Below are 18,984 nucleotides of genomic sequence, written 5' to 3'. Positions count from 1 at the left end.
CAACAGTTGAAATTACCAGCAATGGTAGGAACGGGAGACACGCTTTTTGTACCCGGGGACGATTTTTTTGTACGTACCCATTCAGGAAGTCAGTCGCAAACAGCGCGTTTTGTTGTGTACATGCGTAACTAACCGTCCAACGGCACTTAACACTCATGCTGAAATAAAAATAAAGGTTGGTCATTTTATTTTATCATATGTTAACGTACACCTCAAGACTAACAGTAACGTTAATGTTAAAATAATTTGAGAGTCGATTGAATTTCATTGGTGCTACAAATTAGCTTAGCGTGAAAGCGCTGCTGTCTGAAATTGTAAAGTAGCTAAGTTAATGATAATTAAAGTAGCATTATTCGACTTCACGATCTTAGAAATATGTCGTAGGGCATATAACCTCGATAAAACGTTTAGCAAGCCCTTTAATTTACCATAATATTGCCTTTACATCCTATCCTGGTTCACTTTGTTAACCTTGCTAACTTACGTGTTGGGCAAGTTAAGTTGCCCCCTGTTTTTAAATCCAGGAATAACGTTACCTTGCAAATGGTTAAGATAAAGACAGTTAGGGTTAACGAATAGTTAATTCAAGCAATATTTTGTTCTGTTTTTCTAATAGTTGTCATTGCAGCTGCTTAAGACGGCCACTATGGAGAAGGAAACCCCCGCTAAAAAGGCTGCAGCACCGTCTGTGTCTCAGATTAATGCTGAATATGTCACGCAGGTAAAACATTGTACATGTACACTACAAATGTGGTCCATCACTGTGCTGAAAGGGACAACATATAGTCAGGATTAGGTTTTCTCATGTTGTTTTGATGTTGAAGAAAGAAAGATGGTCTCCTCACCTGCAATCAGTTATGCACATTTATTGTCGTGTTATGTGTGTTAAAAACTTTGCCATACACTATTATTCAGTAGACTGAGTAAAACACTGCATCCTGTGTCATTCCTATAGATATAGGAAATACTAATGTGTGGGTCGAGAGAAGGAGATAAATCAGAGAAGTGTACCTGCAACAGTTGTCCCACATTAGATTGTCAGTTTAATTTGTGTGAAAGATATTGACTCATTCAGTCTAGCCTAGAAGAAAGTTAATGCAAGTTGGAGAATTATACCTTCTCTAGAATGCAGGTATTTTTTTTTTAACTTTTAGATTTTGCACCCATGAAAATACATTATGTGATTTGACTTTCTTATCAGAATAAGTTTCTGTAGTTTGCCTTGTGCCCCAAGGCATAGACTGTTTTATATATAAAAAAGTCAACATTTAACGAAACAACAAATCACACACTACAAACATATATTACATCAGACATTGTGAATAAGTAGCTGCGGTGCAATCAGTTGCTCACTTTCACATTCAGTGCTTAGTCTACATGGGTGCACTGATGCCTGCTTACAACCAAAACTCTGATTTAACAGTGTGACAGACTCAGTAACAAAAGAGTGTTTTTTTGATGCTTAATGAACTTCTGTTCTTCTTTCTGTTTCAGTTGGCTAATAAATATTGGGCTCCTCATGCAAAGAATAAACTACCGTTTGACCCTAAGGTGAGTTTCATGCATCACTGCCTCTAACTCTACAGGTTTCAATACATACATTTTTTGATAGCGGGTGGTTTTCAAAGTTATATCCAAACTTGTACATTTCTTAATCAATTAGTTTGATACAATAAAATGATAAAGAGGCAGCAAGTAAAATAAACTTTACCTGTCATTGCTGCTTAATTGATTTGAATATTCTTTGCTGTTTGTTTAGGTGATGGAAGATGTTTACGAAAAAGAGATTCTCAAGTCTAAGTAAGTGAATATCTTTGACTTGAACTGCCTTGTTTAATCCAATGAACACTTTTCATTTATATTTATCTTATTTTATTGTATTATTTCCTTGTCAGATTTGCCATCAGAAAAATTATGCTGCTTGAGTTCAGGTGGGATATTTCACTTCTTTTTATTCTCTCTTTTTTTATCAAGCAGACACTGATTTAAACCCCTTGGTGGATATATATATATTATTTTATTTTCTTATCTTTCAGCCAATATCTTGAGAACTACCTTTGGGTGAACTACACTCCTGAGGTGTCCAGCAATGCCTACCTCATGTCTATTTGTTGCATCGTGAATGAGAAGTTCAGAGAGAATGTCCCAGCTTGGGAGGTAAGAAATGCACGGAAACCTCAGCTGCTGAAGATGCAAATTGATGGCTGTCTATAACATCGTCTTCTCTTTTGTATGGTGTATATCAGGTGTTCAAAAAAGAGCCCAGCCATTTCCCATTCTTCTTTAAATGTGTGATGGATGCCGTGTTGGCAGACGAGAACACTGGCCTGACTCTGAAGGAACAAACCGTGCTGCTGGTCTTCCTGGACCACTGCTTCAACAGTCTGGTGTGTACTGCCACACTGACATTTAATGTATTGATTTACCCACTGCAGAAATTAGTACCTTTTTGAATGTTTAAGTGCTTTATGTTGCTGCTAGTAGGATCATTAAGCATATTTGCTTTCATGCCAATACCTAGATTACTGGGAGTAATCACTTTAAGCAATATTTTGATTGCAGTATTTACATGGTTTAAAATAAAGTGATTTCACTAATATCCCAGGTTATACAAATTAATTTAATAAATTCTGTATTGCTAATCACTGCATCATTAAAGCCAAGAGCAGCCGTGGTAATATGAACCACCCTATTGCATTTTCTGTCAATTTTTAAATCCTACATTCATCATATAAGAAAAATCTGGGTTGTTAGATGTGGCAAAAATGTCAATTAGCGTATCACAGGATAACAGGACTAATTTAAAGTAAGACGCTATCCTGAGATAACAGATACAGTCAAATATGAGGACTCCGAACAGCTCTCCGATACATACTTCACTGTATTATATCACTTAGCTGTGGAGAACATCTGTGTCCAGTGACAGAGAGCAAGATTTTTGAAATAAACAAAAAGACGGAATCAGAATCTAGGTGTGTTACTCAGCCTTTGGTTACTCTAAATATGGCCTTAAGCCATTTGCATGACAATTTTAATCAGGGTTTTGCATTGACCAGGTCAAGAGCATTTTATTCCTAAATGGAAGCAGTGTTAAAATGCAAAGGTAAATGTTGAAATTATAGCAGTTATATGTAATATCCACAAGGTGGCAGTAGTAGACTAGGCAGTACAACCAGAGGCAGCTCCCACCCATCTGTATTCTCCATAGCCGCATTAAACCACAGGGAAGCACTGCAGATGTCTCACTTTAAAATCTGCTGTGATAGCCTGCTGCCCTTTGATTGTATCCCATAAAGCCCTCTAAATATTTTAGTTGCAGACTTTTATTGTTGGCTGAAGTCTAATAAAAATCTGTCATACATGGTAAATTTTGATAACTCTCTCTCACTTTCTCTCTCTCTCTCTTTCTCTTGGTGTGCCTTCCTCCAGGAGGTAGATTTGATCAGAGAGCAAGTGCAGCAGCTCATCTCTCTGCCTATGTGGATGTGCCTCATACCAGTAAGATGTCAACTTATTACCCTAATTAAGTTTTTCAGTTGGTTATAGATGCACACACCAAGTAGTGACATTGTTTGATCATTTCATAAGAAAGAATTGCTACCCAATCTCGGAACCCATAGGCTATCTGTCTGATGACGTTTTAGCCTCTGGGGGCAACAGCCAATATTTCAGGACTTCCAGTGTAACCAGCGGATATCTGGATAACGGATATCTGGGCCAAGACTTCCTCCTCTGTGCCCCGGTCATTGTTTACAGTCTGACTAGCAACTTGAGACAGTCCAGACAACATTTCGGCTAATCTCTGTAAACAGATATATGCATATGAACGCAGATACATTTTTTAAAAAAGCTAAATCATGTTCAGATGATAGCTGATGGGTTCTGAGATGGCATTTTGGCCAATGTGCTCCACCTCTTTTGCTCAACACACGGACCGTTTACCTGTATGCAACCAAAGCATGCTCAAATGTGATTGGTCAATATTACTCGGACTACAAACAGACTACAAATGGAAACCATAACTTCTGGTACCAAAATCTCGGCCCGTTGCCTACAGATTCTGCATTCATATGCAGATATCTGTTTATAGAGTTAAATTGCTACCTTGTTGTGACACCTACTTAGATATTACTGACTCTTAACTGATTTGTTTCTCTGATGTTGCAGTCCAGACTCCAACATGAGCTGAAGAAAGTCCCAAAGCTGCAGAAGTTCTGGAATCTAATCAAGAAGAAATTTGATAAGATGGATGCTGACTCAGCCGAGCAGTAATATTATTTTCTTTGCTTGCCTGTTTAGATCTATACAGACTAGGAAATTATGTTTCATACCCTGGGAGTTTTTAAGCTGTTTTTGATTTGTTTGCTCTTTTGCTTTGTGTCTTCCTAGGGCTAAAAAAGAGAGAGTCTTTCTCTCAGTTCTCATTAAAAAGTTTCTTGGAGTTCTCGTGTCCATTCCACCATCAGGTAAACAAGTAAAACATACTTTTATTTTCCTGTGAATGCATTAAGATATATCAATGTGGTGTTGTGTACAGCTACTTAGCATGACATACTGTCAGACGGAGGAATAGCCATCAGATCATGGTCGTATTTTTATAAAAACTTGCATGGTGTTGATTTCTACCTAATTAATTATACCAGGACACTGTCCCTGTAACTTTGGTCCCAAAGCAATTATTTGCTTGTGCTCTCTCTACCTTTCCCAGCATGAGTAAAGTATCCAAGCTTCTATTTGTAGCATTTCCAGAGCTTGCACAGTGACCATATCTCAGTCCAGGGCCATATTGCCAGTATGACACACAATATTATTATTTTTATCACTATTTCAGTTGGACTATTCCCTCCTTTCTTTCTGAATCGCACAGCCGCCGAAGGAGCATGTGCCCCAGCTGCCATAGCGCCACTGGCACTGACTACCATGATGTTATAATGCAGAACGACACAGAGGCCCCCCACCTGAATGCTAAAAACAGAACACGTGTGTTTGTGTGTTTAGGTAGAATTCAAACCTGACAGAGTAGATTATGATCTAAAACCCAGCAGGATCCACATCACTCTAATGCCTGCTGCATGCCTTAGCTTGAAACACACACAACACACATCCTTAATGAGGGCTGAGGTCCCAGCATGATGCTGTGCTGCACATGCAGTATCTCATAGTGAGGCTCACACACTCAGCATGGCACCTTGGTGTTGTCTACATGCGTTTGCTGTCCTCGCTGTTACCTCTACTATTCCTTATACTTTTTGGTCTTTTATGTTCATATAGTCATGTGTTCTTGTCTGTCAGATAGAATTTTTCATTGACAACATGCATTCCCTTATCAAAAGTGAAGCAATAACCTACATGATTTCCTCCTTCCTTTTCCATAGGGACTGTATCCATGGAGAGGGTACATTACTGCGAGAGGTTCATTGAACTCATGATTGATTTGGAGGTAAGACACAACCTCCCATTTCACAGCCTTACTCAGTGAATATAAAAAATATTTTGCAATTTGATCTTTCTCTTGATAGAAATTATGAAGGATTATTTGAAATTCACAGTGAAAGATGATCTGTTCAATATTAAAACAGAAAAGTCAGACACTCATTTCCACTGTGGATGTACACTAGAAGAGGTCTATATTTGCTTAATCATGGTATTTTGATCAAGGAAATGGTGTAGACATCCTTTTCTGCAGAGCTCATTTGAGTTTCGTCCTTCACATTTATAGCTAAATCAAGTCAACTGACAGTGGATAAATGTCAAGTCTCAGCTCTACCCAGTGTGTCTCTGTCGTTGCTGTCTGCAAAGCTATGCAGTATTTGAAACAGTAGTCTTTGATGTATGAGTATGAGAGGTTATTTTCAGCCTGATGGCTTTTGACTTTTGGTATAAGGTGTACAGGGCTTTCCACGAGGATGTGGGGTAGCCAGCAAATGGGCAAGCCCCCCTTAGAGACAAATTTTGGGTGTAAAAGCCCAAATTTGATGGCCTCTGGCATATTCTAATGCCACTATTTCATCATATACACTGATCTTAATTATTGCATATTTTAATGAGTTTGCCTGTCCTATTGTAAACATGTAGTAAAGGAGAATTATGCTTCTTGTGCGTTTTAGCTCACACAGTCTGCAAATAGCTATTAATATTTAAAACCATGCCTATTCCTGATGGATCAGATCTTTCTAAATTAAGAATCATTAGACCTAATTTATTATTTTTTAATTCATTTATTGACCTCTGTTTATTGTATATGGAAAATGCTGTGCTTTCAGTGGACTTTTTATAATACTTACTTTTAATACTTACTGCGCAATCGTCAAGTTGCTGCTACCGGTGTTTTCCGAAGTAGCCCGTCTAATGAGGATGTCCTTTGTCTGTGCAATCAATGCAATTCTAATGTCTATTTTCATCAATTATTTTGCTAATATTTGTATTTACACCGAAGACGACCCTCACACACACATTCATATAGAGCGTTGTTTTGAAGAAGAGGCTAGTGGTCGTAAATGTACACGCATAGCGAATCACAACTTGTTAATCAAAACTATTTTATTAGAATTAAAAATTAATATAATAAAGTAGCGGGCTTGTCTTATAGAGTAAACGGCTGTTTGGCCGGCAGCCAGTGCTTATGGAAAGCTCTGGCTGTAGAGTAATGTACAGTGTCTGTTTGACATAAGAGTTGGGACCTGAGTCCCATTTCCCTTATGTAATAATGCTGAGGTGTTTAAGGGAACAATTTGGTAAAAACATATTTGCTTTATTATTGCCCCTTTTGCTGTATCTTTATTTTTTAAAACTGCAGATTTATATAACACTCAATAATCTAATAATTTGGATGAAAATTATATTGCACTATTTGGTAATTTCACCTTTATTGTCTTCTCTGCAATTGTAACTTTGAGAGACTGCGGCAGATGTTCAGCATATTGAGCAGATCTTCTCTGATGTGGGAACAGTGTAGTCTTGCCCATTGAGATCAGCCACAAACATTTTATTCTGCGTCACTCTGTTGGTCTGAAAGGGGCTTTAGTTAAACAATATCTGCTCCTATACCACATGGAGTTGGACTGAATACAAAGCTTTAGTTACAGGAGGCATGCAGGTGAGTATATTCTAAGTTGGGCCTCATGGTGCATTTTCATTCACCTCAGTTACTGAGTCAGACTTTGCATTTTCAGGGTGATGATGTAGCTCATAAAGATGAGGAGCCTTTATGAACTGTCATCATATTGGTTCATTTAAAAAAAAAAAAAAGAAAAACAGAATTTGACACTGCGTTTCAGAGAGCAAACCTTACTAGTGAGGTTGACTCTCTGGCGTGAAGACACAATGTCACAGAAGATTGTCGCTCCTGCTGCCTGTGCAGATCTCCTGTTATTAGTAAGGGAGCTCAATAGATTTCATCTGGCTGTCTGCTGACAGGCCGGCCTTGCTGTTCCTGGCAGCGGCTAGTGGCCAGCCAGCTGACTGCCTCTAGAGACAACTCCTGTCCTTCAGCACTATCCTTTTACAAAGTCTCAGTAGCCTGAAATCCATACTTCCCCTCTCTGATGACGACCTGAAAATTAATGCAGGGAAAAGAGATCCCCCGTTTTTAAGCCTGTTTTATGCTTGCTGTCAGGACCGTGTTGAGATCAAAGATGGCTGTTGGATATAAAGGTATCCATTATCTCACTGTTTAGGTATCACTTGCTGCATCTGCAGCCTTTGAAGAGCAGTTTTCATTTAATAAAAATAATAGATATTTTGCTTTGTTGGTGTTTTGCATTTAAATATTCCATTTCATATTCTATTTCACAATGCTGTTTTTATCCTTGGCAATTCTTCTCTATCAGCCATTATAATGTGATAGATTGAACTCCTTTTTGTTCCGTGTGCACCAGTCACCCGTTCACTCAGACTGTCAGTTCATCAACATGTTCAGTTGATATATTCCTACCAAAGCAGCGTTGTTATCTCATTTTGACAGGTTTTTTTCTGTTCTTGCCTTCATGTCATGTTCCTGTGTTACAACAAGCAAATAAATCATGGCTATAGAAGTGGCTGAGCCAGTTTTTTCCTGGTCTTCTTCACATCTCACTGTCAGTTTTCCCTTTTTTTGTTTGGCTCATGTTCCAAAACAACCTCAAGACCATGGATCAATAAGATGTATGGATAATCATAGTCCAGATGCTGGGAACTGTTGGTCTTGGATCAATTGGCTCTTTTGACCCCTGAGAGGTGTCAGTTCATACAATGAACTTTTTCTGTTATGGAGCAGCATCAGACTCATCATGTGTACATTTACATTTTTTCCTGCAGATCTAACAAATGTGGATTTTATTTGTTGTTATTTTGGTCCAGTCCCCTGAAATAGCATTTTCTCCCTCCATGTTTTTACCAATGACAATACAGTTAAATACAGTTGTGATAACTTCAAGGACAGATGTCACAATTGTAAGCATGTATTCCAGTGCTGTAAACAGGGTGTCCTGTTTGTTTAGGCCCTTCTGCCCACCAGACGTTGGTTCAATACGGTGCTGGATGACTCTCACTTGGTGGTCAGCTGCCACCTGTCCAGTCTCGCCCACAGAGAGAAGGAGGGACACCTCTTCTGCCAGGTAGAATACACAAGGAAATGTGTGCACGTAGATTATATCCATGCCCACAAGAGACCAAAATTACTTCAGCTGCCATTTTCATGTTTAGAAGTAATTTACATTATTGTCTCATCTCTGTAGTTGCTCGACATGCTGAAGTTCTACACAGGTTTTGAGATCAATGACCAGACAGGAAACGCCCTGACACAGAAAGAGATGACCAACCTGCACTATGACAGAATCACATCCCTGCAGGTAAATGCTTTAAGATGCGACAGGCAGCTTCATATTTCAGCTGCCTGCACTGCCCTGCTTGCTTTGCTCCTTCTGTTGTTTTTCATTGAATGTTCCCTGGATGCACAGGATGGGTCTGCAGTCCTTGGGTCTGCATTTTATAGTCTTGATAGTAAACCTTAGTAGAAAGCAAAATACACTTTATTATATACAGTTTGTAGTATAATTTATGAGTCGCTTATGTAATATTTTTACAGTAATGTGTATTTGGACATCATCTGAATGTTTTGCTATGTGTTTTCTGTTTTGCAGAGGGCAGCCTTTGCTCATTTCCCAGAGTTGCATGACTTTGCTCTGTCCAACGTAGCAGCAGTAGACACTCGAGAGTCCTTGACCAAGCATTTCGGGCATCTCAGGTAAATCAAAAAATCCGGAATGAGTCTTGAAATGAACAAGTGCACTTGCAGCTTGTCCATGCACAGATGGAGTATATGCATGATTGGACTGAGGAAAATTACAGTGACCTGTAAATACTGAGATGTTGTAGCAACACAGTGTTGTTTTAGCTAACAAGACTACTTCCTGATTTGTAAAAGTACTGAATATCTACCTTGAGCTGGCTTATCCTTTGTGCTTTGTCCCACATGTAGAGTACAAGTGCTCACTGTATTTACTTTAGAGAACCTACCATTATATCAAAAACACTATTTCTAGAGATGCACAGACACAAACCCTTCAGCAAGCGATACATCACAAGATACGTAGCTCTGACCTCCTATTAAAGGTCTTCTGAACATCAAAACATACAAACCCCAGCTGAAGTACAAGCACACATCCACGTCCTATATTTCATTGTAGCATCAGCACCACCGTTACTGCCTGAGTTCCCTGCTAAATGGCAGCCAGTGAGCCCTTGAACAGGCAGCTGGTACCAGCCAGAGAGAGAGGCATGCCTCATTAATTTAATCGATTTGCAGTGGCTTGAGAATAAACTCTTTGAACAGCTGTGTTTGTCAGATCATATTAACTTGCCAAAGAGCCAAAAAACACCCTCGCTTTGATGAACTGGCCTGTGTGTGTGTTTTTTTTAACTCGTACACGTGCTAGAAGGGGAGTGAAAATACATTGATTCATTGCTAATTTGTAATTACTTGAGGGTTTCTAACATTTAGTGACATTTGATATACTGAAATTTTTAAATTATTGACCCAAGCTTTTATAGGGCCTCAAAGCCATCATGTCTCTGCTCAACAACACACTCCATGTGAGTGTACTTATTTGTTTGTGCAGTAAGTGATAACTTTATGTATCATGATTGCTCTGAGGTGCCATGTTGGCACACCACAAATTTTCCTCTTTGCTGTCTATGTCTCTATACCTCTTTTTAACTTCTTTAGTGGATTATAAATGCTTAAACCGCACACTAAGTTTCTTTGAGTCAGGCAGAGGGTTATGAGTCGAGCTGAGCTGAATCAGGTGAAGACTTATCTGAACCATTTCATGTATTTCAAGAGGCTCTGCTCCTTTTTCCAGAATTGGGGTTTTGAATATAGCAGGAACTGCATTGTTCCCCGCTCCACAACTGTCACCAAAGCAGCTCCTGGGTAACTCCAAATATGCCGATCATATTTAACGAGGCACTTTTCATCCAAACAACTCACACTAATGCCAGTTTATTCCAGCTGCGCTACCCAAGGGCTAAGCTCCCAGTCACCCGCCGCTCTGAATTTATCCGCTAAGTCCCCTAAACACACAAACGAAGCATTATTGCACATCTCCACACCCATTCTCTCCCATACACACATAGACACAGTTACAGAAAACATGTTAAGTGTCATTTCAGGCCAAAAAATGAATTGAATACATGATCAAAGAGTATGCATCAGTTTGTAAAATGCAAGCAAAAATTTGAGTTACTATTATTGAAAATGTCAACATAATGAGTGTAATTATTTCTATTGATTCCATTTCTTTTCAAACCCTGGTTTCTTTTCCTGGGATATTGTCATGTGACTAAGACAAGAACAAGATATGGTGAAAGTTTATATCACATATGCAGATTAAGGCTGTTATGTAATCCATTTGTCATTTTTAAAAAAAAAGATATATATATATATATAGAATAGGTTTAAATACAAGATGGCAACTTATAAGCTTGTCAGGCTTGTGATGTTGTGTTATGCTGTGTGTACACAACTGTCTAGCTAGCTGATGGAAAGTGTCTTTGACTAATCAGTAACATCTTTGATAATTTGTTATTGTTGTTAAGAGATTAAAGTGCATACAAACTGTAGCTTTATAGAGTTTCAGTTTGCTGGCTCACCCAAAATCTTAAGGGTCAAGAACCTTCAGGAATAGAATAAACTCACTGTAGACCAGTTTCAATTATGTCTCCATCCTTACCTTACCCTGCCAACGGCTCAGTTGTCAGTCATGACCTGGTCCAGTCATCTCCATTACTCAGAGTGAGTTGTTATGTTGCTGTTATTTTGTTGCTAAGGGAAAGAATGCCCACATGACCTATGCCAGGTCATCCACTGGGCCACCAAACTGCAACACTGGCAGATTTGCCACCCCACCGCCCAAGCGGGGCATCGCAAGTAGGAAAACGCATGCACATACACGGATACAGTCTGTCAGTGCCACGTGTGGCTGTCCAGGCCTGTCACAATGTGTCCAGTGCAGGCCCTGTCCTTCATGGTGTACCAGACCCTGCCTGTGTCACAGTGTGTCAGCCTGATTAAAAGATGTCTGTATGCAGAGAGCCACGCCTCAGCTTTCTGAGACGGAGATGGGCTTTGATTTTCATAATCCTGTCGCATCAATGCACCCCGGCCCCTTAACACACACATGCTGACAGAGCAGGAGTGCAGTGTCAAAGCAAACAGAAGAACTGCTTTGTGCCGCAGTGCTAACAAGCACAAAGAATTAGATAAGGATGTCTATCTTCACGCATATTGTGGTGTCACTATTTGAAAAATCCGTCTCAGTGTTGGTCCAATCTCTCCTAAAAAAGAGACTGGACCTACACTTTATTTCTTTTTGTAAATATGATGATGTTTTTTTTATTATCATTGTGATATGAGAAGACATCAGATTGTCCCTTTCCTACTCTTAATTGTGACCAGTTCAGGTGTTACTTAACCATTGTCTTTGGATGGACATTAGTTATTACCTGCTTGTTGTCATCTGTCTTCTGGATAAGGGTGTTAGCTAAATATGTAGTTTGTAAATGCAAATTTTCTAGCTGACTAACCACTTGTTTATCTTATCTTTCTCTGTAGTCCCAATACGCTTCACCAGGTGGCCTCGTATCTGTGTCTATTGCCAGAGTTGCCTGAAGGGCAAGACACCACCCATGAGAAGGAGGTCCTCCTTGAGCTGCTGGTAAGTGCAGTCTTTGCTTTGATTAAATTGTCCATGCGCGCATTTGAGTTTTTAAGACTTGGTCACAGACATCCATTATTTTCTTCAGCCATAGCATAGTCTAAGGCTACACAATGGGATGTAATAGATGATAAAGAATAATATTTTACATCTGTTACAGTGTGATCTTGGATGGAAGTGCTGACCATTCTATAATAAACCCAGATTTGTCGGCTAAAAAAAAAAAAAAGACTAGGCCCATATTATGTGCTAAGAAATATTGTCCTATTGCTTTTCTGTACATCAAATTTTTTTTTTTTTATCCTAGACAATATTTAACACCTCAGACATTTGAATAGATTAAAGAGAGATGGTTTAGTTGTATGTGGGAATGAAACAATACCTCAGGTCCTGTGTGCTTGTCAGCTGGCAATATAAAAGATATACAATTGGTATCGATGCACCTCTACAAACAATGTTTGTGAACAGTTATTTTCCAGAACAATAACTGGCCAGTCAGTGCTATGGCATAATAGGTTTTGTGTTTCTCATTTTGAAGTAATTAATTTAAGCTCTTGACCTTGGAATACATATAGTATCCTCTCTCAGCTGCAAGTCCCTCTTGGATTTGCCTTCTAATCCAATTACTGTTTTATGTGGGCATTTGTAGGTTTCCGTAGGTTAAATTGAAGACAGTGCTGATGAGATTAAGAGCCTTTTTTTCCCCCTATTTTTAATGGTATCTCTTGAAAGGCTGGAGCTAGTTTGATTGTGCTCTCCTGCTTCCCTTTTCCCTTGCACTCCCAATTTTCTTTTTTAAAACCCCCTCAGGAATCTCCTGGACCCTTGTCCCACTAGTCTCCCCAACATACACTGGCACATGTGCTGTAGACCTCTTCATCAAAGTGGGTGTTTCAAGGCTGTCCTGTGGTTATTCATAATTACCCACTCAGACCCTCCCCAGGTCCTCTCTGAGAAGCGATAGAGAAGAGCTGTTTCATAATTATCTGATTAGATTGTTGCAGGAGAAAATGTCAGGGGACTCATTTGTGTGCGCCTGAGGTTGCCCCCAACAACCAACATCTCTGACCGGTTGAGTTTAATAGGAAGGGGCCACGGGACTAGAACTCTGCCACATGGTAGCAAAACAATCATGCGTATTGCAGGAAACAAGCTCATAAATATGCTCAGGGAAGAAGAACCTCTCATTTTGAGAGGCAGTATTGCTGTTACACCGGTGCTAATGTTAGGGTAGTTTAGGCTGTTTACTTCCTCTGGTGGAACAGATGAGCTGGTTTGTATTCCGCAGTAATCCTTTGCATAGTAAATAATTCATGCGATTTGTGTATTTTGTTTGGAAGGGTAAAGTTGGTCGTATGTGCACATCCACAAAACAGGTGCTCGGTTCAAAAATTCATGCAATAAAGTAGAGTGGTACCTGCAAACTGGAATTGAAGTTCCCTTATTAGATTTATTAGATTAGATTAGATATTAGATTACAGCTGATATTTGGACCAAACTGTTCCTCAAGCAAATGCCCACATAAAGGAAATGAGCAGTGTGTGTGTATATATATATATATAACAAAAAACTGTGATATTATAATTACTTAATCTTATCTACACAGTACCAATATAAAGTTTGGACATACTTTCTCAAGTGAATGGGACATTGTTTGTTTAAACATCGTTATAATTGAGTATCCAATCCAATCCGCCAATCCTGGAGGTGTAGTAGAATATCTACATTGAGTGTGACAAGTGATAAAAGGCTTTAGTTAAACCAGACATTTAAGGTGGGTCTTATGTAACAGATTGGTTGAGTGACCTGATTTTGTGGAAATGTTTTTTTTTTTTCTTTATCTTGTCCCTTACTAGAAGACAGACCGGGAAATAAAGATCCTAGAGACTGAGCCAAAAGAGAAGAGGGGCATTTGCTCATTAACCCAATTTCTCTCTGTATGTGTCTTTGTCCTCTCTGTCACTCTCTCTCTTTCTCTCTTACTGCTTTCCACACACGCACACACACACAGGTGTCCCGTCATGAGCGCAGGATCTCTCAGATTGAGCAACTTAACCAGATGCCCCTTTATCCAACAGAGAAGATAATCTGGGATGAGAACATCGTCCCGACGGAGTACTACTCAGGCGAAGGTGTGTGTTTGTAAATACATGTATGAATTGTGATTGTGTTTTTCATGTGTGAGTATCTACGTGTGAGAGTTGTCATGCACCAGAGCGCACATGCTAATTTCAGTTTCTAGTAAGTATACATCCACATCTTGTGTTATCCTACCCTAAGGGCACTCATCTGGCACTGAATTGGCATCTCTCTCTTGGGGAATCCTCTTTAGTTGGCAAGGACACCTTCAACAGCTCACATACTACTGACCATTCAAGCAACAACCCTTAAGCACATTACTCACGTACAAACAGTAGTCTGTATTGAAGACTTTACACAGTTAGTATTATAGAGGGAGCTACACATAATCTTGTCCATTCAATTGTTGTAACTGTATAGAGGAAAGAATCATGAACTTTAGTTGACTTACTGTAAGTGTAATTGCTCACAATCTTGCAAGGTCGGATCTAGTAACATTTCCGTAACACTATAAACATCGAAGTCTGAACTGAATGCCATCAGATTAATGTAAAGGCTGCAGCAGCACAAGGGGAAATGTGCATAGAAAAAGATTAAGTGCACATCTTGTAGAAACACAGTAATAATCAGATAAGCTCTCCATCTCTGTATTTTCAATTTTCATTCATGCCAACTGCATTCATGCCTACTGATGAATAAATGGATAACCACCGCATTGCTTTACATACAGCATGTTAGCCAGTAGCAATTAAATGAGTCTCAACTTAACGTCCTGTCATTGAATGCTTATGCGTGTCGCACATTGTACAACAGGCAGCAGAATTTTGCTATCTAATAACTTAAAATAAATGATGAAATTGATTTTTTTTTAAAAAATGAATTATGGGATTCACCGTGAGAAGCAAAAGCTAGTGTTACTAGGACTCACGATGGTTATTTATTAAGGCTTCAATGGCAAAATAAGTTTTAAAATCCATTTGTGATGCAGCCACGAAAGAACAGAAAACAGTCTTCTGCCTTTCGATTATAACATTTTTAACTCATTGGGGTTCCCTCTCTCTTTCTCTGGTCCCGGCTTAATCTCACTCACCAGGGGCAAAGTATGGTACAAATGTTTTGGCTGAATGCAGACACTGGCTGTAGAGAGGACATTAACCAGAGAATAGCCAAGCCTTTTATTGTAGCCATAGCCACTTATCTGACGTTGATGATGTCAGTCATTTAAGCAATGGCCTGCTAAAAATGAGAAACCTGCTGCTTATATGTTTTCTATTGCTCTTTGCCAATTTAAAAAAAGGAGGTTATTGGTTTGATTCAGAGAGATTCATTGGCATCAGAGTGAATCCAGGTACTTTGCTGACCGAGACCCGGCTCCAAAATGGAACAGCTATCGGAAACTATACCTAGTCATGTCTGAATAAAGCGAGGAACATTAGCATAAAAAAAAACGTATGTCTGAATGACCACTTAAATAGCTTGATGAACCCATCAAGGTATTCCATGTCTGACAAGGACTTCTGTCTGTGTCTCTTTATTTGTCTACCTTTTCAGGCTGCCTTGCACTACCTAAGCTGAATCTCCAGTTCCTGACCCTCCATGACTACCTGTTGAGGAACTTTAACCTTTTTCGTCTAGAGTCTACCTATGAGATCAGACAGGACATAGAAGATGTGGTGTGGCGTATGAAACCATGGTGAGATGTCCTTGATTCTGTCAGAGCAACAGGAAACTTGACTTAGAATCATCTACTGTTTTCTTGATACAAAAACTGATAACATCATTGGAAATTTCACTGTATTTAAAACTGTTGTTTTTGGTAATTGGCACCATTAACCTAGCTACAGCACACTGTGTGTGGCTTTTTACTTTCATGAATGAAGATCCTTATCCTCTGTCTACCTCTCGCATGGTGGCATGGGTGTTGATAACATTTTATTAAAAGACTGTGACAATTTGGTACACCACATTTGGAAACCCATTGCTTAACATAATAAGTGCTCCCATTATGTCAAGTGATGTAGCAACTTGCTTGTTGTTCTTGCAAAAGTAAATAAGTAAGCAGTGGTGCTATGTGCTGCCCTAAATCCAACTGATTTTAATCTTGACAACAGCCCACAGCGCTTGTCTAACTTCTTGTTGTGCCTGTCCTTCCACACAGGCAATCAGAGTACGGCGGAGTGGTGTTTGGGGGTTGGGCCAGGATGGCTCAGACCATCACCTCTTTTTCCATAGTAGAGGTCGCCAAGCCCAACATTGGAGAGAGCTGGCCTGCTCGTGTCCGAGCTGATGTCACCATAAACCTCAACGTCCAAGATCATATCAAGCACGAGTGGGAAGGTAATAGCATATGTGTATCTAACCATTATCGGTAGATCTTTTCATTTTTGTCTACTATTTCATCTTGCTCATGCCAGTCTTGGCATCACACATTTTATTACAATCTTTTTTTTTTTCTTTTTGTGTAGACAAGATAGCAAAGAAGATAAAATGGCTGTAGTATATAGACTTTTTTGTTGTGGAAATATTGGGGATAGTGGGAAGGGAAAATGAGCTGATGACAAAAACATACACCTTAACACTATAATGCCTTATTAATCTCCCTATCTATATTCCCTTGTGATACCTATACCTTTTCTATGTCTACTTTTTCTTATGTCTTCCAAATGCTTATCTACACAGCATGCAGTTGTGTTTTTTATTTGTCCATCTCATGCGCATCTGACAGAACAGATAAACTTCTATTTTAGTCAATACAGCTGTCTACTCAGGCTGCTAACGGCTCGTGCTTTACGTGCATTGTCGCAACTTTAAGCGTACCAGCACCACCACCCACCCACACACACACCAATTTATGCATGTAACTACTATTGTATTGGGTTCTGAGCACTACAGTCAGTATTGTGCCTGAACCATTCCTTTGTAGACACTGATGAAGGTCTGAACATGCTGCTTTCATTACACCACCTGTGTAGACACTATGTAATACGCATCCTAGTAAGCAGTTTATAACCTCCATAAAGTGTTCCCTCACCACACTATTCCATCCCAATGGGCCTTGACTCATGACCCTTGCCTACCTCACGTCTGTGTGAAGACATGCTATTTCTGTGTCGTCTCCACTCCACTGAGCCTCTTTGTTTTATTTCCTGATCGTTTTCTCTCTATCTCTCTGTTGTTGATAGGGGCACTGTGGATAATGTTAACAGAAGCTTGTCAGCCTTGAAAGACATTGATTCACTGTGAACATAGAAAGCACAATGAAGCCTCCAGTGGCCAGCTGCAATGCCCGCCAGAGAAAGATATAGGATGTGTTCACATGTCATTGTATGCTAATGGTGTATTGCACTAATTAATATAGAAAGTAAATGGGGTCTTTCAGTAAGCACAGTACAGTAAGCTATAGACATAATGATGGGGTGCTCACTGGATTTTAAAAAGTAAGCATGATGTATCTCAAATTAATGTCCTCACTTAATATCCAATGTCTGTGCATACACACATTTTTCTCACTTTTTATGGTTTTACTTTCTTTCTTGTAATTCAGTGGAGGAATGAAGTATTACTTCCTTCCATCCAATAGCCCATTCCCCATTGTATAATTAGAGCTTCATGTTTTAAAGATCAGGCACATGCTGACAGGGCGGTTTCTCTTGCATCTCCAAACTCCCCCACACTACTACTCTGTCTCATCGAAATTCCCACTTCGCCTTTCTCTCTATCGTTGTCCTTTTCTCTCTCTGACTCTTTCTCTGTCTACCTTTTTTTCCTCTCTCTGTTTCTAAAACCCTTTTCTTTCCTTTTTTCTCTCTCTCTAACCCTTCTCTCCATCCTCTCTCCCTCCAGGGCTGCGGAAGCACGATGTTTGCTTTCTGATCACGGTGCGGCCCAACCTGCCCTATGGCACACGCTTCGACCGGCGCCAACCCTTTGTGGAGCAGACCGGCCTAGTGTACGTGAGAGGCTGCGAGGTGCAGGGTATGCTGGATGACAAGGGACGCGTCATTGAGGAAGGTATGCTCATATGTGCTCCTGCCTGCATACACACATACACCGGTGACACATTAGATCCTTCCTCCCATCAGACCTCCTATACCCAATCAACCCCACCAACTGATCCTTCAGAGAGGGTCACTCTGGTGTTGTCATGGTGACAGTCACAGTGAGACCTGACCTGTTCACATTAACATTCCATTAACCTGAGGTCGACAACAACACCTGAGAGCTATGGGCCCTGCCCCCTGCTTTATTTATTGGATTTATATCTGGATGTATGTGCCTCTGTAAGAGAACCCTGAATGTGCTTGTCGTGCAGAATACACTCATTGTGCCATAAGCAACACTCACCTCTATATCTGAAACAATGTATTGCCATCAACAATGCTTTCTGGCATTAGGAAAATGATCTGAGCACACCATGAAATTTTATCTGAGTTACCATATTTTTCCAATTAAAGCCTTAAAATGTACTGTCATCAAATATAACACTCGGAGAGTCTTTTTTGTGTGTGTCCACACAGAAGGAATCCTCTCAGACAAAATCAAAATCTCTGCTTTTTCCTGGAAAGTAAAATATATATATACAGTAATATGATCTCTATTTAGTGTGTCATGTTCATCCCCACAGCCTAAAGCAGTCCCTCTGAGTAGTTGGTCGGTTTGAGTAGCTGCAGCCCTGCTATTCTAAGTGTTTGCAGTTTCCCGGAACATGTGT

At 39.7% G+C, this 18,984-nt stretch overlaps 1 protein-coding gene across 3 annotated transcripts in view; it reads left to right on the top strand.

Moving 5' to 3' along the window:
• The first annotated feature begins 85 nt into the window (after positions 1–85).
• aqr (aquarius intron-binding spliceosomal factor) overlaps positions 86–18,984 on the top strand; it is a 55,478-nt gene continuing 36,579 nt past the window's right edge. For 2 of the 3 annotated variants that reach the window (XM_067615016.1, XM_067615015.1), the window contains exons 1-19: positions 86–175; positions 617–721; positions 1,495–1,551; positions 1,760–1,800; positions 1,896–1,931; positions 2,037–2,157; positions 2,247–2,387; positions 3,430–3,498; positions 4,168–4,268; positions 4,390–4,466; positions 5,376–5,440; positions 8,478–8,594; positions 8,715–8,828; positions 9,120–9,223; positions 12,092–12,194; positions 14,206–14,326; positions 15,825–15,966; positions 16,432–16,610; positions 18,117–18,284. In XM_067615016.1, the coding sequence (XP_067471117.1) occupies positions 647–721; positions 1,495–1,551; positions 1,760–1,800; positions 1,896–1,931; positions 2,037–2,157; positions 2,247–2,387; positions 3,430–3,498; positions 4,168–4,268; positions 4,390–4,466; positions 5,376–5,440; positions 8,478–8,594; positions 8,715–8,828; positions 9,120–9,223; positions 12,092–12,194; positions 14,206–14,326; positions 15,825–15,966; positions 16,432–16,610; positions 18,117–18,284 (1,831 nt within the window). In that variant the 5' untranslated portion in view covers positions 86–175; positions 617–646. The remainder of the gene's footprint in view (positions 176–616; positions 722–1,494; positions 1,552–1,759; positions 1,801–1,895; positions 1,932–2,036; positions 2,158–2,246; positions 2,388–3,429; positions 3,499–4,167; positions 4,269–4,389; positions 4,467–5,375; positions 5,441–8,477; positions 8,595–8,714; positions 8,829–9,119; positions 9,224–12,091; positions 12,195–14,205; positions 14,327–15,824; positions 15,967–16,431; positions 16,611–18,116; positions 18,285–18,984) is intronic. The other variant, XM_067615017.1, reaches the window with a different exon arrangement.

Source organism: Thunnus thynnus, chromosome 16 (assembly GCF_963924715.1).
Source record: "Thunnus thynnus chromosome 16, fThuThy2.1, whole genome shotgun sequence".
Lineage (NCBI taxonomy): Eukaryota > Metazoa > Chordata > Actinopteri > Scombriformes > Scombridae > Thunnus > Thunnus thynnus.
The sequence above is the reverse complement of the archived record's forward strand: the minus strand, read 5'-3'. Positions and strand labels throughout refer to the sequence as shown.